Below are 21,098 nucleotides of genomic sequence, written 5' to 3'. Positions count from 1 at the left end.
TACGCGTTATTTTCCGTGTTATGTATACAAGTATATTGTTGTTCTTTATAAATAATAAAATTATATTTTTTTGAGATAAATATAACGATCATAATTATTGAACTCTTGACTCTGGACATTTAAAAAAACAAATTATACATCTACTATGAGTATTTGATAATACACGTTTGAGATTTTATTACATTAATTGATAATAACAATATTGATGTGTCAACTGGCGCCAATGGATAAGTTTGTGCTCTAACTCTTTACGTTACTAACCTTAGATAAACTTTAAGATACAGTATCCCGTATTTGTATCATTACACGCGTTGATCATCTATTCATACATCAAGAGACGCATGGAAATTGTAGTATTTGTCATGAATATGTCGCCAAGTGGAGACGTGTTCTAGCAATTAGATAGTTAGATTCGACAATTTTAAGGAGAAATGTTCAATATTTAAATTAAAGGGTTCGAAAACAGTGCGCAGGTCACGCGCTGGCCCACGCCAAACGTTTGGCTGTGGCAATTGGATAATGTTGGGACAAATTGGGACCCACCAGTACGCTTCCCGTTAGCCGCTCTTCGCGTTCTCGAGAGCTCTCGTTTCTAGTATCCCTGCTGGCCTCTACCAGGCGGTTGCGCTTAGTCTTTTATTTTGTTATTACCAAATAATTATTTAATCGTAGTTATCAACAGAAAATATATGTATATACATTAAGTAACTATTTTTATTTTTGTTTTATTCTGTATACCTGTATGTATACGTATATGCAGTGTGTACATAGACAACAGTTGTTAAGTACATAAATATTTCATGTGATTACCGTTAAATAAGTTAAAGCGATGATAATGTTCAGCTCAGTTGAGATTTATTCTATTTATAGTCATGCAGTCGTCGTTGCGAGTACAATAAATGGACAATAAATCAAAACACTCCATGGTTGAGTGCATTCGCGACAATTTCGCCGAGCGGATGAACGCGGTTTAAGGGGAAGGGGGTGAGGTTCGGGGTGCGGAGATGAAGCCGAGAGGGGAGAGCGAGGTAGTATAGACGCTGAATGGACGCAACGCGAGCGCAGCTCGGCGGGGAACGCTCCGCCTGATGAGGAAATAAGAATTAGCGGGCGACGAAGTTGATTGCAGTTCTTTATAACCATAACTAGTTGTAAAATCTTCATATTAATTTCAACGCTATGTTCGTTTAAATAAAATCTACCCAACAGACCGCACTAGGTAAATCTAAATATAAAGCTAGCGTTTCTAAGATTGTCTCGTAAGCAATTGTGTATTACGAATATAGTTATGGCTACCATTAAATAATATAATTATAATAAACAATATAAGTATTTTCTTCAATATTATTCATAAGTTTTAAATGTAGATTTCATAAAACGTGTACATAATGAGCAGTTGGCAACATAAAAATATGATTTGCAATTTTTTTCTAACTAATATATTAGTTAATAATAGTTTAATTATTGCCTCTTCTTTGCTGGAAGAGATCAGTTTTTTAGCGATAAGGCCACCTCTTCGACATATTTCTTGAATGTGACTTATATATGTATTTATTAGTGTACAATAATGAGTATTTTGATTTAATTAATATAGTTTCCTAACATACAGTTACAATTTGAAATAGGATTAAAGGAAAATTGAATAACACAGCAGTTATGAAACTAACATCGCCTCTACAAAGTTTAGTCAGACCCAAATCAATTTAACAGAACATAGCATTTAATATAACAAAACATTTTATTAATTATAAATTATTTTAAAGCAAATGTAAATAACAATATTTAACCTTATTATGGATTCATTCAGAATTGCTTTAAAATGATATGTTGTGCTAAATTTATTATGGATAGAGCTGTTAAATTTTTGTTCTATTTCATAAAACCAATTACTCGTATATGATCTGGAACCGTGAAGTCACAGAAAAATATTGTTAACCGTTTTATTGTTCTAAGTTTTGTGTCCACCTGTCACGCATTTTATAACACAAAGAGAAGTGTAAATGACGGTCTTAAAATAGCAGCTAGGAAACGTCTAAGGCATTCGTGTCTGTTCATATACATGGTTGTGTCATACTCTTGTTTGGGTGCAAAGCGTGCCTAGGAATTGAGCGGTCTGGCAGCCGGTCACTGATACCTACTTCATGCGATCTTATAATCTCGTACAACTGATTGAGCAGCTATTTTACTGTAGATTGATTATTTCAGTACTTTTATACGTGGAAGTTTTTTAAAAAGTATTTTATTATTATTACTCTTTTGGCTTTCATTTAATTTCAACTGTCCGTGTGTCTTGCGAATGAATTAAAAGTGCACACTACCGATAGAGCTTTTGAAAAAATTGTAAACACGCTTTATTGTATTCGTTTAAAAAAATTGATTCTAAACGGTCTTAAAAATATATTTGCAACATGATAAAAACTCTTAAAGAAATTGGATATTCATCGATACCTCTCAAAAACGTAGTTCTCTATGAGTCTCTATAGGCTGACTTTTCATTATTAAATTAAAACATTACAAAGAAATTAGGCTTCGAACAAGCGATAATAGAAGTAAATGAAATATTCTATTTTATGAGTATTAAAGCAAAAACAAACACAGCTAATTACCTAATCAGCGTCGATTACCCAACGAAAGGGCACAGACGATCTCGTAATGTTATCGCGCAAGTTTCAATTAGCCGTCCAATTGGTAGCTCACTATAAAGATGTTCTTCGTGCACTTATGCAGAGAAAGTTCTCGTGTGAAAAAAAAACTAAGTCGAACTTGTCGTGCGACATGAAATATTTTAATGGGAAAACAAATTTAACTGATCAATAGCGATTTAGTTTTTGCTGGTGATAACAGAGCCATACCTTTGCGCTTTCATACTTAAAAATAAAATAAGTTATTATGTACAGTAAGAGATATGAGATATTTAAACGTTTATTATCTATGGAAAGGTTGAGCTGATGTATATAAACAACTGAAAGTTTTTTTTTTTTAATCAATATTAGGCTAACGTTTGACTGTTGCATTGCCTATGCATGTGTCGGATTAAGTAAGAAATAAATAAATAATTAGACAATTACAAACAAGGCTTACACTATGTATTGTATGTTTTAATCAATTCTGTAATAACAATAATTTAATTTAAGTTATTTATGAATGGTGTTGATAACATTAATATTAAATAAGAGGGTACTTTGACTTTTCTGTTCATTATTGTGAGTCACGTGATTTGTAGTGAGGCTTATATAAGTGATGGAAGCTCCGTACAGACATTGAGTACAGAATTTATACTTTACTCTTTCTGGAGCAGCAAGGTGCTAACATTTAAGGTACGATATAATTTTGTGATATAGTATAATTGTTATTGCTTGTTAAATTATTGATGAATATATGAATTGTGTTTTTTTTGCAATTATCAAGATACAAAGTTAGTATTAAGGTAATTGGTGTTAATGTAAATATTAATTGATACAATATTACGATTACTACAGCTATTATAATGGTTAAATAAATATTTGTGTTTCATATAGAATCTTTTAGTGTCTTAAAACCTTAAAATATAATAAAGTAATAAAGAAATAGAAATTATTTTAAAATATTCTGACATAATATTATTAAGTCTCTATAAAAAAATCTAACACATGCTTGCCTAGAAGATAACTCTAGATTTAAAGACACCAACGTACCTAACGGATAATACGGACTCAGGCAAAGTATTTCACACCTTAGCAGGGCGAATGAAAAAGTTAGACTGATTATCATAGTATGGATATGTAACGCATCGGATCGAACGTTATGTTGCAAGAGTTTTCGATGTGGCTCTAAGGCAAGATGAATACTAAAATAAGATAGAACGACTGTATGAGAGTCAAATGTGAAAGAACAAATAATAGATACGAAACACTGCAGCGATCTGGTATGAAATTTGATAAGGGTGACCGAATGCCAATCGTGACGAGGATTATAAGAGCGTTTATGTTTTAATAATAATAACATTTTTGTTTCTTTTATTACGTTCTACAGTTTAGGTCGGCTGAGTAAATGTCAAAGATATAACTTTACGATCAATATCTATCATTCACTTAGACTAAAAATCGTTAATATTTTGTGATAACAAATAAGTAAATAAGAAAAATACTATTATTACTGTGATTCAATTTATGACTTGATTAAATTATAATTAGTGTTAATAAATTATAATAATTACAATATATAACAAGATCATTAATTAAAAATTTTTCAATAACAATTTTCTTAGACGTCTTAAAGCTGCTACGCAAGATATCTAAATTATAATCTGAGCGCGAAATTGCGTAGCAGGTATTTAAGTCTTGTACTTATTGCTGTATGTTTTTATAGTCTCGTTTTGGAATGGCTATCCTAAAAATTCTTGTAGGAACGTCTGCAAGTAAGTAAAAATTAGAATGTCAGAACACAAGTCATTCATAAAAAACGTTGAAGAAGATATTGATCCCTGAGGGACAAATTCCGGTTGGAATCATTTTCTGCTGATCAATAACAATAATTGATGCCAAACGATCGAAAGCCTTCGAGAAATCTGTATAAATTACATCAACTATTCCTCCATCATTAATATTACGAATTATTGAATTAACATAAGTGATCTGGTTAGTGTTGGTAGACCTTCAAGAAATGAAGCCATGTATGTACTACAATATCGATTACAATATACTCGTAACATCAATCTACGGCCTACGGGGGTTGAGGAGTAACGGTTAACGTGCAAACGCGTAATAGAATTTAAATTAATATCAAATCAAAACAAATAGTTAAATTTCCTAATCACTTGTAAACGCACAAACTTATGCAATAGTTAATGTGCATTTTGAATATTCATGTGTGCACATGGCGAGGCGTTGCCCGCTCTCGTTTAAGTTCCGCTACGTTTATACTGTTTTGACGGTTTTGCTCTGTTGATCTCGTGAATAAATTATTCTAATTTGTGTATTGGAATTTTTACTAGATTTCCCACGATTCTGTTATTATTTATATCTACTGTATTTATATTCATATTTTCTGAACAAATTAATACGATTGGTGATGTAATGTATAAGGTAGATATAAGTTATTTATGCGTTTCTATAAATGCTGGTCTCACAATATGTATATATTTATTATATTTTATGGTCAAGTTTTCGTAATTAGCGTGGCCGCAATAAAAATTTAATCAAAATAATAATTCTTTGTTTAATTGATTTAGCTGCAAATAGCGGAAATAAATAATAACTAAATCGTTAATTACCAATGTAATTTAATTGATTTAATTATAACTGTCGCTTTCATCTACATCAAAAACGGTGGTAAATTTAAATTAATCTTGCAAATTGACCATTCAAAAGTGCTATAAGGGTGGGTCCACTTGAATAAAGTATATTTTAAGTTTATTGACACACTATTACATATTTTTATTTAACTTAATAAATTTCATAAATATTTATAATAATAATTAATTTTAGAGATATTTGAATTATCACTTCCATTGCTAGCTCTGTGTCATCTTATTTTCATTGTCAGTCAATGTGTGTGTAATGGACGTACACATTGACGGACGAAGGACTTAATTCCCAAAATATAGTTGATATTTTGTTCAGTACGTTAGCAAATTGCAGCAATAGGATACGATCTCTTTATTCTGGAGTGCGTTATATAAAATGGAATAAAATGAACTCTAAAATAGATCCGAGGGGAGCAGGCAGGCAACTAGCAACTTCCTTCCTGCGTCCATCCGGCGGCAGATCTCACGCGACCCCGCGCTAGGGCAGCGCGAGCCCCAACGAGCATGGTGGATGACCACCACGCCGGATAGATGTATCCCCGTTACGCACTCGATACGACGGTCACTAACCCAGAGATGTATCTTTAGATGTTTATGACCTTATATAATAGGTGGAACACACTGTGATTTTTTTTATAAAATCAATACACACTTTTTCCAAGGTTCCACGGCCTTTTGAATAGTTATTAACAAATTTAATTGTAAAGCTACAAACGCAATATATTGGTGTTAATTATACATAATATGAGAAGAACCGACATTCTTTTTTATGCATCAAATTATACTCTATAAATATTATGATAGGTCCGAATTAACATCTAAAAAAATCGAAAAATAGGACAAAATAATATATGGCAAAAAAAATTACAGTATATAAGATCCTATAAGTTTTAAATATTTAATTTATCATCGTAATGTGATTTTAGTTAGGTAACTTAAAAATAAAATTCATTCCAAGCATATAATTAGCCTAGCCGTTAACCAGAGTATCAACAGGAACTCCATTTAATAAGCACGCCGCTACACTACACGCCGACAGTTAAATTAAGGATACGGTGTAACAAAGCAACACAAACAGGTACCGAGCGAGCGATTGGGTTCTGTCGTTTACACCTTTGCCTCGGCGGATGAATGATGTTAACAACATCTCTGTTTTTTTTTAATTATCTGTATATATAAAAGGCAACGTGGGGACTTATTATTATCAACGCACCTCTAAAGTATGTGACGTAGAGGCTTGAAACTTGGCAGAGATTTTGCGGAAGTTTGATTTTGAGAAGAAATGCAAACTCTTCAATTTTAAATTTCGTCCAATCGATTCAATTTAAGTGTCATTCTTTTTAATAAGTAAATGGTGGTATATTTTTTTGGAATAAGACTAAGTTGTCATTTGTAATACTCCATATTGTATTTTTTTACATTCCTTGAAGTTTCGTCGCATCGTGTATTGTTAATTTATTTATATACTAGATTACATATAATAGCATATTGATCTTACAACATTATTTTATTTCAAATTTTTATATACGCACTGTTGCAGAACACCAATATTGAGAGTTTTACAATCTTATATTGTACTATGGAATAAATAAAATATGATATAGTTAAATAATACATAAGAAAAAACTTATGTTAAAAATTCAATGTCGTTTATTATCTTCGTGTATTATTAATGAGTAGCATACTGTACACTAGTGAATGTTTTCTTAAGAAAATAATAATAGAATAATTAATTACTTATTTTTTAAATTAACTCTGCTTTAAGGTAGGTTTTCTATTTTTAATATTCTTGAAAAGGCAAAACCCATTTCACTTTAAAATAAATTATGTCGAATGGTAATTTAATTTAACGAACGAATATTACAAAACTATAAAGAAGAATTCATTCGTTCAACCTATTCTTCGGTACAAATTGTGTCATAAAAGTTGAATGCGATGATCATATCCAAAAATAAATAATAACAAGTCAATTGACTACACTCGCTGTGTCGAGGGTGCGCGCCCCGACTTGCCACTTAAGTGTTTTTGCGTTGCGCGGGCGCATAAATTGAACCCGACTGGTAAATTTGACATTAACCAGTAGTAACTGTCAAGTTTGGGAGAAAAAGACGTTTTATGTCAATTTACACGTATTCGAAATGATGAATAGCTTTACGTTTTGTCTCACGGGTGAAACATTTTTAAAATGGTAAAATTCACAAATGGTATATATTGTTTAGCACGTTACTCTTTTCAATATAGAGTTTTTTATTTATTTCATTTTATTTAATCTTTATTTTTTGCTGGTGTTTAGCCTTTGTATGCTAACAAATTAATGGGAACTTTATTGTTTTATGTACAGTTAGTTATTTTGGTTTCATGTACAGTGTGTTCCCTTGAATTTTTTTTTATGTTTTATTATTTGATAATGTATGTAATGTATCTATTAACTCTCTCACTATAATATCCAGACCGTGGTCGCCATATTATAACCAATATCGCATATGATCAAAATTCGTCTATTCTTAATCAATTGTTTATCAGATGTATGTCGAATGTTTTTTCTAGATTAAAGCGAGTGCTGTTTGTTGAATTATTCTCTTTTTATAATAAATATAAACTATTAATATCTTACACAAGGTCATCCAAAAGTTTGTTTGCGAATGATGATGATTAATATTGTAAATTAGAAGAGTTTGTTTGAATACGAAGATCTGCAAGTCCGTTTAAAAAAATATGTATTAAATAGACAATTTAATGGGATTAGATAATGGCTATAAAGTATACCTACTAGATTGCGCTACGCCACGAGGGCGAAGTACTAAATGTTTAACACAGAAGAAATCACGCGGAGCATTTATTAAGAAATAATTTTGGAAATGAATTTTTATCGATGTCCAAATCATTTTAAAGGAAGAAAAGCTGAAGCGCCAAAATGACACATGGAAAATGAGGTTTAAAGTTTTTACTTTAAATGTTATTTTCCAAATACCCCCATTTATTATGTGTATATCGTTTGTCGAAAATCTTTAAACAAATAAATGTAAATTATGCTGACATGTATTCAATATCTTTGCATACATATTCGCGGATGTTTCCATGTATTGTTTGTCCGGTCCTGTTTAGAGCAACACTTGACGCGCTCTAGTTAATTTAAATGTAACCTGTTTGTAACGTCTTTATTACTTGGAACCTGCTTTAATATATCCTTAGATCCAAAGGTAATATACTTTATATATTATGTATAAACATCGTACAATAATGCTTAAACATTTAGGGCCATATTACAGAACGACCCTTAGTTATGAATCTAGTTTTTAAGTATTGCTTTTATTTTAGAAAGAATTTTAAAATGACACTCAACCATCAGCACTCACTTGAGTTGTTTCTTATTATTGAACCGTATTTGATAGAAAATCGTAATTCAAGTATCGATTTGATCTAATTTTACCTAAAAGCTATCAAAAGCACGCTTGAAAACAGAACAATGATAGGCTTGTGGACAGAGATACGTCATAAGCTCGAAGATGGATATTTACGAAGAAATCGATCATTATTGACTGACAATTTTGAATTGTTATTTAGTAAACTTTTCTATTTTGCCGTATAATCATAAAATATGGCACTTATGTTTGCATCACACCAAATGTTTACATAATATTAGTTTTCAGTTTAAGATAATTTCCTCCGAATCACGACAAGTCAGCGTCGCAGAAGGCGCCTTTAGGATGTATTTATTCTGAGCCCTTAAGTAACTCTTAACATCCGGTTTGAATCTCAATATTTGCCATCTTCCCGTTCGTTGGTCATCGAGACCAGTAGTGATCGCAGCAAATAATATAAAAAAAAATTATTAAGCTTGATACTTACAGCCTTTTCCAATTGTTAAAGAAATATAGATACACAAACATTAGATTAACTTATATCATTTGATTCACTACAAATACAAATAGCCCTACAAATAGTTCTTGTTTAATATATGTTCATTTATAATATCTACTTCGGTTAATTACTTACGTCGATACATCTACTTTATTTTGGTTCCGATAAGAACTGCGCGGTAAATATAAAACAACGATTTGACGAATGCGTAACTAATGCTATACATAATCCAAAATCATGTTAATTCGATATTAAATTTAATTATTTGTCTTTACTCTCTGATTTGAACGATCTATATATTCTTTCGACAGTTCAAAATATAGTGGTTTACTAACACCCAGTACTAACAGTTCGGTATTAAACTATGATACATACAAAACTCATTCAAATATATATATATATTTTTTATATGAAGATTGTTAAGTTTGCATACCTACGACATGTTTCCCAAATGACTATTGATGTTGCTAAGTTATTTTTGCAACTTAGTAGCTATTTTCGAGTGTCACTTTATACTTTATACTACATTTTCATAATCTTAATGTCCGTTATTATCAAATGTTTTTGAATCAGTATTCATTAAAGACTTCTATCGTATTAAACATGTCAGAGGTTACGTGACGCGATTCAGTTATCATACAGTAATATAAACGTAGGTAATTATTTTCGTATGGTAACCGAGATTTTCGAATCGGTTAACCCTCGCGTGCCTCTTACCGGTAGCTTTGTATCTTCTTCGGTACAAAAAATTACTTCGGTATAAAAAAAAAAGTTATTTTTTTGTCAAATGTTCTTACGATTTTAGTTGTTAGAGCTTCCTTTTTTTAATTGAATGTTTATTTGTTAATTACTCCATTAATTTGTATTAATAATTGGTTATTTGAAAAGATAAAAAAGCCTTAGATATACGAGTACATAATCCATTCGATTCTCTAATAGCTCTGCTTTATTAAGTTCTACAATAAGTTCTTATTTAATACCTATATCTTAATTTATAATACAACACTATGATTAAACTACTTATATTCCGTCAATTAAATAAATAAATAAATAAATAAATATTGGACAACATCACATACATTACTCTGATCCCAATGTAAGTAGCTAAAGCACTTGTGTTATGGAAAATCAGAAGTAACGACGGTACCACATACACCCAGACCCAAGACAACATAGAAAACTAATGAACTTTTTCTACATCGACTCGGCCGGGAATCGAACCCGGGACCTCGGAGCGGCGTACCCATGAAAACCGGTGCACACACAACTCGACCACGGAGGTCATCGAAATTCAAGTCAATTAAACGTCTATATTGATTTTTTACCTCTACTCCTTCGATTGAAATAAGAAAAAATTTTACATAATTTCAAAAGTTACGGATAATGTTTAAATCTTACCTTAAAATATGTATCATTTTATTGAAATGGTTTTTTATAGTATTAAATTCAGGGAAGAAATGACAAATATCATTTCTATTATTTGTTCCTTATTAGCGATACTATTGAATGTTGTAATACTATAATGTGTATGTTTTTATACAGCCTTTATTGTGTACTGTTTGTTGGTAGTAAAGTAGTAGGTAACTTAACATTGGTCGGCCTAATTTCATTTGTATTGTGCTAAAATATCACTACGATTTTTGTTGACATATTATAATGTCCTCCTGACCGAGCGCTGGACATTATAATCACCTTGTTTGGCTATCCGAGGCGACCAGAGAGATGGGCCAAAATAATCCAAAAGTATATATTAGTCCGACATGGAATTCGAACTTGGAACTCTGCGGTCTCAAAAGCTATTGAACCAACGAGCCAGTTACCATATATACAAACATACATTTTCAAACTAATCGATATTAAATGTTTTAAGTGTTTTTATTTATTAAAGAAGAAGCAGTAAATGCAAATATCAAATGTTGCTTAAATTTCGTCACAAAAAATGTATATTTTGTTCAAGCAATAAATATTTGTATTACAAATATAAACAATACAATAATAATGTTATGTTATCGGTTGGAAACAGAGTTTTACGACGTTATTTTGCGTCGCTGTGAACGATCGACATATTATATTTTGACGTGCAATCATTTATTTTCACATAAATTGAATCGATAGGAGCCTTATAATTGAATAATGAGAGAGTTGTTTTTAAAATAAAGAAATTGACCGGAGTTTACGATGACCATAGCCTATACAAAAAGTACAATCTCTTGATTTTTATTTTATTTAGGTTGTAACCGCCTTCGTACGTTCTTTATTTGATTGAGCCAGATTTTTCGATGGAGTTGCGCTCACCGAGGTCGACTTCACGAATCTTTTTCGCTTGTCGCTTTTATTGTCATTATAAAATTAAAAAAATCACTTGCTCTTACAAAGTAATTGAGATCGTATTAAATGATTATAAGTAACTTTACTTCTTAAACACATCATATACTGTCGTTACAGTTATGTATTTTGTTTGTAAATAAACGTTAATTGTTAATTTTGTATTTTCAAAGTGTTAACAACTATTTTCAACTAATTTATTTCAACGATCATCAACTCCATTTTCCTTAATTTATATATTTTAAGAGCCAAAATTATGACATGCGTTCGTTAGCTCCTGCGATTGACTGTTGTGCAACCACAGAATAGTTATGTGTTTTATGTAATAAAAATATACTTACTTGTTGCATACTGCAGTCAGATCCACAGCTTACATCAAAATGTCCGTCTCCCGTTCGGTTCTAGAAAAAAAGGATGAAATCAAAGAGTCTTCAAATAATTAAAAAAACACAAGTAATATCCAGTTTTTCGATAATAATCTGGTTGTACATCTACCGGACACCGACCTGATAACTTCCGCTGTGACTGCGCGAGCGCATCAGAGCGTGCCAATGCGACATTAGGGCTCGATCGTTTATGTTGAGATACGTTACAGGAAATAAAGAGTTATTATTTGTAATTACCGTAAATAATATCTCAACTATTTAGTGCATCATTATATTTACTTCTTCTAACTCATTGCATCAAGCAATTCTATTCTAAAATACTAACTAAATTAACAACAAGTATAATAAAAAATATAAAAAAAGTTAAATGGGTGTCCCATTAAGTATCTCGGTCGATTATAAATCAATCAAACAATATTAAATACAATATCATAACGAGGGTTGAAAATCTCAAAAAAGTTACCACAAGCTATCAAATTACGTAAAGCCCGTTAAGTGCAGTGGAGTTACAACCACGGTTCCGGTCACACGTTCGCAAAAAGTGTTTTAAGCACCGATAAAACTAATATCCTATTCCGTTTACAAATAAACGATCACATATATTCATAGAGCTTATCGTAGTCAACGTTTAAATTAAGTATATGTAAATGCCGATTGATGTATATATTTTTATTATTTCAAAAATTTAAATCAGTTAACCACCTGATGGTAAGTGAACACAAGTACTTTAAGTGCGACTAACCTTGGAAATTAAGAAGTTATATCCCTTGTACTTGTTATACTGCCCCGGTCGCCCTTCAAATCGGAACACAACAATACTGAGTATTACTGTTTGGCGGTAGAATAAATGATGACTGGGAATTACCTACCATCGAGTCAAGATAGATACGTAATGATATAAATATACATGTATGTATATATAATATATTTATTCTATAGTCAAACTGCAATGCGTATTAATGTTGTGTTCCGGTTTGAAGGATGAATGAAAACTATAATAATGTTACGTTACCATCTAGGGGATGGAACACAGACCAGTAACATTTCATGCGGATGATAGGTAGTAAAGAATCCTTTTTGACTGTTCACCGTCGCGCTTAAACTTTAACATAGACACTTGAAATTTGAACAAGACCCTTCGGTTCGTAAAAATAAACGTAAATGAAGACGAGTTTGCATTGTGCACGTGGCTCTTAACTATAGATTTTGAGTTACAATCTGGGCCAGCGTCTGCCTGTGTATTTCCTTTATGAATGTTTTGAGTCAACTCGACGATTTAGCGATATGATGTATCCTGCATGGATTGGATGAAAATTTCTATAAGCGCATCCATCGAACCTTAATAGAGTAGATTTGAATAAGCTCCAAATCTTATCTTAGATTACTTTTTACTGGAAAATATTTTTTCATTTTAAGCGCTGCAGAGACAACTTAAAAGCAAAGTCCTGTCCGACTTATTATTATCCTTGCATACCTTAAACTTCGTCATATTTACTTTGTTATATTTAACTTGGTGGTAGGGCTTTGTGCAAGCCCGTCTGGGTAGGTACCACCCACTCATCTTATATTCTACCGCTAAATAACAGTACTCTGTATTGTTGTGTTCCGGTTAGAAGGGTGAGTGAGCCAGTGTAATCACAGGCACAAGGGACATAACATCTTAGTTCCCAAGGTTGGTGGCGCATAGGTGATGTAAGGAATGGTTAATATTTCTTACAGGACCTTTGTCTATGGGCGGTGGTGACTCCTTACCATCAGGTGGTCCATATGCTCGTCCGCCAACCAATGCCATAAAACAATAATATTAAGGACTTTAAATTCTAGAGTCACCTTCATTTAGTAATGTATATTTTCACTAAGAATAGATTTTGCAACTATTTTATACCGCACCTTGGAAATTATTAAATTCATCAAATTGACCTGTTAAAGTGTATTACCAGTTATAGTGTATTTTTTTTTTAATACACCAAATTAAATAAATATGATCGGACATAGAGTCGATAAACAGTAAGAAATAACATAATTAAGTACGCACAATTTAACCTATATAGATAATATTTTAATAGTGAGCCAAGATGACCAAATCGGAAGTTATCGTAAGAAAAATAAGTTTTCACGATATATTATATGTTACGTGGTTGTTTATTAAATATATAAAGATCAACTGAAAGAGTTTAAGATGTTATATTGAGAATACTTATTCAGTGTAGAGTATATCATAAACTGTAGGGTACATTTTAGACTGTATATATTGTTGTATTGAAATTCGAGCTTTTTATCTCTCTTTTAAATTGAGATCAATGAAAAATGAACGTCTTGAAAAATATATTAAAAAGACAGGGAGGGCGCGGAGTACTGAAAATATATTGTAATTTAACAATATATAAACAATTATTCCACGACAATTTTAACTTTCTAAATTAGATTATGTTGATGTTTTTGTTCTCTTGTGTAAAAAAATAAAACAGTTTTATATGTGTATTGTCCCAAATGGACGGTGTGGTCCAAGGCCAGGCCGTGGATAAAACAGTTGTAGCACACTCCTCTATATTTAGCGCGATCTTGTTGATTGCTAGCTTACTAATTGTCAACAATTAGTTGTGCGTTGAACCTGCGTAAGCGCCGATCGTTGCAAACAAACGAATTAGTCACATTTTTCAATAATTTTGCGGTTTGATTCATTAGAATGATGATTAAAAAGTATAAGCATAAATTGTATAATAATAAAATACACATATTAAATAATATTAAAAACAAAATTCTTTGGAAGAAACATTACAAAATACGTCTCATCTTATTACACGACAATTTTTAGAGGTCTCTCAAAGTCACGTCATACTGAACAGCTACTAGTCGTATATCGACGATTATAAAACGTACTATAATGCATACTTATTGATGTTGGTAATTCGGTTTTAATAAGAATTTATTTGAACGATTCTGCAACAGACCTGGAAAGGGCATTTTTCATTACATCGAGCCACCGCTTCCGCTCCAAATTTCTCGGCGATGGAACTGTAATCGCAGCCAATTGTACGAGCGGACAAAGCCAATCCGAGCAGCGACAACACTAGCCATTTGTGCCAATTCTGCGGCGGTCTCATTGTGCCCGCCGCCGCCGAACGTCACTTCTGCTTACCGTCGCACGAACACACAAAACATAACTTGTTTATATTTATGGTTTAATATCATAACTTTAACATTTTTCCTTGTCTCAGAAAACAAAAATTATATATGTTTGAAACACAGTTCTAAATTATCTTTGAAAGGAATCAATTTAAACGAACAATATCGGAGGACGGATATTAGCGCAACGTCCGTAAGTTGAAAATGTATGGGCACGTCTTTTTGGTGCGCGTGCGCAGCGAAAGCTACTCGCATACTGACTGCGCGTCTGCCGCTAACGGCGCTAACTCTCGCGCTACGAGGCCGCTACGGTTGGGCGCTACGCTTATTATCCTTTACCTGCCTTTTGACTCACTTGTTACTAATATGCAGTGATTGCCATTTACATAAATGTATTCATAAGTCAATTGGTGTTTAACGCGGTCGGTTGTGGTCGCGTATTATGTTAAAATATATTCTATAGGCACGTCGAACGTTCATCGTATATAATATTCACTTGTAAAGAGACCGTTTATTGTTCTCATTTAAAATACCGTAAGCTGTTATTTGACATCTACTTAATTTTTTATTTACTCGGCGCAATAGAGGGAGAATAGTTTCGTTGAGGTGATAAAGAAAGGCGGATTAATCGCATTAACTTGTTGTCAATCGTGGCTTCGCTCGCGTTTTGGGAATTGGTATTCATGTGTCCTATGGGGTCCTATTCCTTGGGACTCAAGTTTGCTTGATACCAATGTTCATCAAATATGGTTCAATGGTTTGGCCAAAGAGCAAGAGACACACAGACAGCAGAGTTACTTTCGAATTTATAATATTAGTATAGAAGTATAGATAATCGAGGTACCCATTTGATTCATTTAAGATTTAATTATTTAAGCCATTTCGTTTCTGGTAGCGGCGAATAGAGACACCACAATTCAACCAATAGGTGAAGAACTGACCAAGAAAAACAAAGCATCTCTACAAAACATCCCACCTGTTCAAGTATTCCCATGTAGGGTCGCATGAAGAAAGCGGTCGGCCGTGAAATTACAAATCCATATATGTAGGTACTTGACTTCACTGGCCTCAAATACGTGGTATAAAAACGAGAATGATAATTATGAAATCATTCATTCATTTAAATGAACCCGTCATTCATTTATATATGTTCTAATATGTTTTTAATATGAATTTTATACTCATACTCCTATATTACAAATATTTAATATGTCATGTCGTCAAGATTAATAAATTTTCTCTTATTGACCCCGTTAGTGGGTAATACAATGGTTTATGATACCGAACATCAGTAAGCAAGGCCACTGAGAGCTCGATCCTCACACCGCGTTCAATTAGTTAACTGGCAGACTTCCCACGCTTTAACTGCATTCCACTCCTTGAATGATTTCATCTCTGATTCTAGGTTTTATGAAACGCTTCAATCGTTTATGAATTAATTTTAAAACTTATGTCAGCTATTGTTGTTTCGATAAACGGTCTCAGTTCTAGAAACGTTATTATTTTCATTTAATTATAAGCGTTGTCATGTTTTAATATTAAATGATTTACGATTGTGACTGTAGAAAAACTCACTCATAATTAAAAGACAGAAATATAAGAAAAAAACTATTTTGATCGAAGTCAAAATATACTTTAATCGAGCAGGCTCTTACGAGGAATTCTAACGTCGTAATTTTACAAGATTAAAATAAATTGAAAGCTAACAACAGATCGGAATGTAAATTAAGGATCGGAAAATTAGATGAATAATTTGAAACGAGAATAAACTCAGTAGTTACTCCTTTCTACCATTGTTTTATTGAACTTACAGATACTTAGTTCTTTTTTGCATAGAGCGACTATTCAAGTATACAACTGACTGTGCGACTCATTATGACAATGATGTCCTCTTGACCGACTACGACCAATGCCAAGGGAGACTAGCCAACTACACGAGATACATTTTAGTGCACAAGTGTGTGCGCCAATACAGGTGCACTTGCTGTTCCCTTACTCTCATAATTAATTTCGTCAGCCCGACCTGAATTTTAAACCAAGGATCTTGGTATTTGCTGCTTTAACCAACTTGGTAGTCATTTTAATAGTAATTTATTTTAAATTTAATCATTATTTGATACATTCCTGAATATTATCTCCTAAATTATGTTATTTACAAGCTATAATAAGTTGCAGTACAGTACACAATGCCATCTATTGGGTATAATTATAAATAATTTCTATTGTAGATCTTTCGGTTAGGATAAAATTGATAAGTTAAACTAGTGTGTGATATTGCCTTATTGAAAAAGTTCATGCAATAATATATAGATGGCGCTATTACTAGGAATTGTTTCGTAAGTTCGGCACTAGATGGCACTAATACACAGATCAAGAAATATAACGACATCACAAAATGAGGAAAATGGATGGAAAACTAGTAGGGAATTCCTGAATAGTTCGACCAGTACTTTTTGATTAGCTGAGCAGATTTATATAAAATATATTTTATGCGAATCGTTTGTCAATCATTCAATACTTAACATTGATTACTCTATTTGAAAATCTGATTTACTATAATTATACATAAATATGTTATATAAGTCGGTAAAGATAAACATTTCAAGTGGGCATTTTATTTTTGGATTTAACGCATCCTTGTATATTTAAACTTCGTGCGCAAATGCATTGAGGTCACTCACTCACATATTAATTATACCTATCGTTAATTCAACACTACGCACACATGCACTGCCGCACCATACCATACGTCATACGAAAGATGTTATATAAATTAAAGAAAAAGTGCCCGTTTCGATCATAATAAATTTATTTAGCTACTTCTTTTAAATAGTTTAACTATAATAAATTAACAGGTACCGCTGTTTTTTTAATGGGTAATCCGGTGCATTCAGCACCAGCGAGTACCACATAAACTGAATGCGTTTTACATATATTTTATTTTTGAGATAAAAATAGTACCAGTGTTACAGCTACCGGCACCTTCCATGAGCCACTGATGCAACTTACATATTTCCAATATATTCTCGGAATTGAGCATGCAAGCGTAAGCGTAAAAAGAATATGAATCCTTATTTTTATTATTATAGTAAATGTATTTTATGTACTACTACCATATAAATTTTGTACTTCATATCATCAGTAGAAAGAAAGAAAGGCTTAAGCGCCAATATAGTATTTTAGGGAAATGAGGTGTAAAGTTAAAGAGTAAACGTCATTATCCGAGAGTACCCTATTGACACTTTAGCGTTTCTTCTTTTCCACTAACGATTTGTATCTTAGAAAATAATTTATTGAACAGTGTAATCAACACGTATACAGGGTTATTGGTAATTCGACGTATTCCCGTTAGGAGGTGATAGGGGTGACTATTTGCGATAATTTTAACCCCCATATACATGATGCAAAAGTGAACCATTTTTGAGTTATCGCGTTTTTTAGATTTTTTTCAAAATAAGTCAAAATTGCAACTTCAAAAATTTATTTAAAAAAATGTATCAATTAAATTCTGATTTATAAAAACTAGATTAAACATTGGATATTTTTCAATATTTAAACAATAATTATCAGTCCAAATTTAAAAATGCGAGACAGAAAACGATATTATTTCAATATTTATTTTATTTTTTCCCTCAAATATGCCTGAAAAACAAAAAAAATCACTATGTAATTTGTTCTGCAGATTATTTTAAAAACATAATCGTTTACTTAGCTTTCCGAAAAAGTATAAAAACTAGGAATTTATTTCAAAGCAACCGAAATAAAATGATCAGAAAGGACGCTGGTGGAAATTCGTATTCGAACATGACCGAATTCGTACTAAAGGTCGCTCTTTAAATTTCCCACAAAATTGATTTAAAATAATAATCAATGTAAAAAAACTTACATATTTACTTAATACAAATTTAAAATAAAATTTAGATACATAAACAGTTCAGTAGCTAAGTTACAATTAAGATATTTTGTAATTTAGCCTAGTTCTTGCTCGAAGTGACTTCCCCTATTGCGAACGCAAAGTCGCATTCTTTTTCTAAGTTGTGACTTAACTACCGAACTAGTCAAATTATTCCGCATTGTATTTGAAGCGTTCATAATTCTTATTTTGATTTCTTCCGCGGAAGACACAGGCGAGACGTTTTAAACTAGGGATTTCATGTGACCCCAATATAGAAATCAAAAATTTAGATTTTATCTTTTCCGAACCTACGGTAGAGTTTAATTTCACAATCAATAAGTAAGTGTAATGCTTCTATATTGTGGAAGTTAAAATTCTGAAAGAATTAATTTGCCTAAAAAAACAGAGGAGTCTCTGTTACACGTGTGAGAAGTCTGTTAGCAATTGTTTTTAAAGATGACCAGTGAAATGATTTATTTATGACATTCAATTGATAAGGACACCCGCTTATAATACGATTTTAGGCTACCTAATAATTAATACATTTAAGCTCTTTTTCTGACAAACTAGAATTTAAGTTAAACATCTTGATACTTATATTAATAAAATATTGGGATATAAATAAATATCATAATACAATCAGTCGATACAACCAGGCGACGAACTCGTATTGTCCGCCAGAACCTGCTAACTGCTGCTAATACTTCCATCGCGCTCCGCGTTTATTCGAATAACTCACAATATCTAGTTATAACCACACTAAGTCCCTAGTCTCGATTATATTAATACTCTTTATACAGATATATTATTATAATACTATAAAGGCATTCGGTATAGACCCTACTCACACAAATTGTCTGACGTAATGCCAAAATATCGATGCATACTATCTTATCTTAAATTCATATACTTACTAAGATAATACCATAGACATGATAGACATTTAATACGATTATTTATTATAGTTTTTTGTATGCAGTGATTAGACATATTCTTATAAAATGACTTAAAGTACTCATTTTCCGTTGCAAATTGAAAGAACCAATTTTTAATTTAATAAAATTAATCACTTGTTGGTAGGGCTTTGTGCTGGCCCGTCTAGGTAGGAGTACCAACTCATCATATATTCAACCGCCAAACAGCAATACTATATATTGTTGTGTTCCGGTTTGAAGGGCGAGTGAGCCAGTGTAACTACAGGCACAGGGACATAACATCTTAGTTCCCAAGGTTGGTGGCACATTGGCGATGTAAGGAATGATTAATATTTCTTACAGCGTTATTGTCTATGGGCGGTGGTTACCACCAGGTGGCCTATTTGCTCGTCCGTCTACCTGTATCATAAAAAATAAATAATAAAATTAATACTAACATATACATACTAATACACGGTGCATTTGTGTTGATGTTTTTTTGTTATTTTTTTTCACTTGGAAAGCAGTACAATCATATGTTTGTATATATTAATTTAATCTTCTTCCGCACAGCGTTTTTAGTCAAAAGCGTATTTATAAAGGTTGTATATTTTGTGCTCAAATTAATCATGTGTATCTTATAATACATATGTTGAAGTAGTATGTTTAATTACGAAAAAAAATTGTAACTCTAAGTACTTATGTAAGTTTCCGAAGATTTGAAAAATGTTGTACACTATACTAAAAACACATAAGGAACGTTTAAACTACGATAGAAATTCTGACTTAAATGTCTAAAACTCTGGTAGCCCTTCTACAAAAATTATAAGGCTCTTTGTGGTCTCCTTGCTCCACGTAAAACTCATTTTGTGCACTCGAGCGCGGTGCGGTGTATTGAAAATTTCAAACCTGTTCGAATACTTTTAAACTACACTAGACACTTGGACACAACGCGATCAATGGACACACAGCGGCTGAAGCGACATGTATTTTGCAATCAGATACACTCATGTTCATACATGTATTAGTGTATAGTGTCATAGTCTAAACGTACCAATACACTAAGTTTACGAGCGGTAACATTTATTTACTTCCTTAGTAACTTATATATGTATGTACGCACTATATAAAACACTTTTGTTTGTCCTTGGCAACTTGTCACTTAGCTGTATGAAATTACCTCGCACAGTGATTATATTCAAAGAATACAAAGTTTTTTTTCTTTTCACAGAAACAGATCTTACCTAATTAAACAGTGACAAGCATAGTATGAATTCGATAAATAAATATATTAAAGAAAAAATACC

At 32.0% G+C, this 21,098-nt stretch overlaps 1 protein-coding gene across 2 annotated transcripts in view; it reads right to left on the bottom strand.

The window, feature by feature from the left end:
- The window catches only part of LOC113400913 (proto-oncogene tyrosine-protein kinase ROS), a 34,309-nt gene extending 19,053 nt beyond the window's left edge, over positions 1-15,256 (bottom strand). For both annotated transcript variants that reach the window (XM_026640602.2, XM_026640603.2), the window contains exons 1-2: positions 14,808-15,256; positions 11,812-11,871 (exon numbers count right to left, since the gene is read on the bottom strand). In XM_026640602.2, coding sequence (XP_026496387.2) covers positions 11,812-11,871; positions 14,808-14,960 — 213 coding nt within the window. In that variant the 5' untranslated portion in view covers positions 14,961-15,256. The remainder of the gene's footprint in view (positions 1-11,811; positions 11,872-14,807) is intronic.
- Between the last annotated feature and the right edge of the window lie 5,842 nt (positions 15,257-21,098).

The sequence above is a fragment of the Vanessa tameamea genome, chromosome 11, assembly GCF_037043105.1.
Source record: "Vanessa tameamea isolate UH-Manoa-2023 chromosome 11, ilVanTame1 primary haplotype, whole genome shotgun sequence".
In the NCBI taxonomy this organism is placed as follows: domain Eukaryota; kingdom Metazoa; phylum Arthropoda; class Insecta; order Lepidoptera; family Nymphalidae; genus Vanessa; species Vanessa tameamea.
This window is presented reverse-complemented; position numbering and strand designations above follow the sequence as displayed.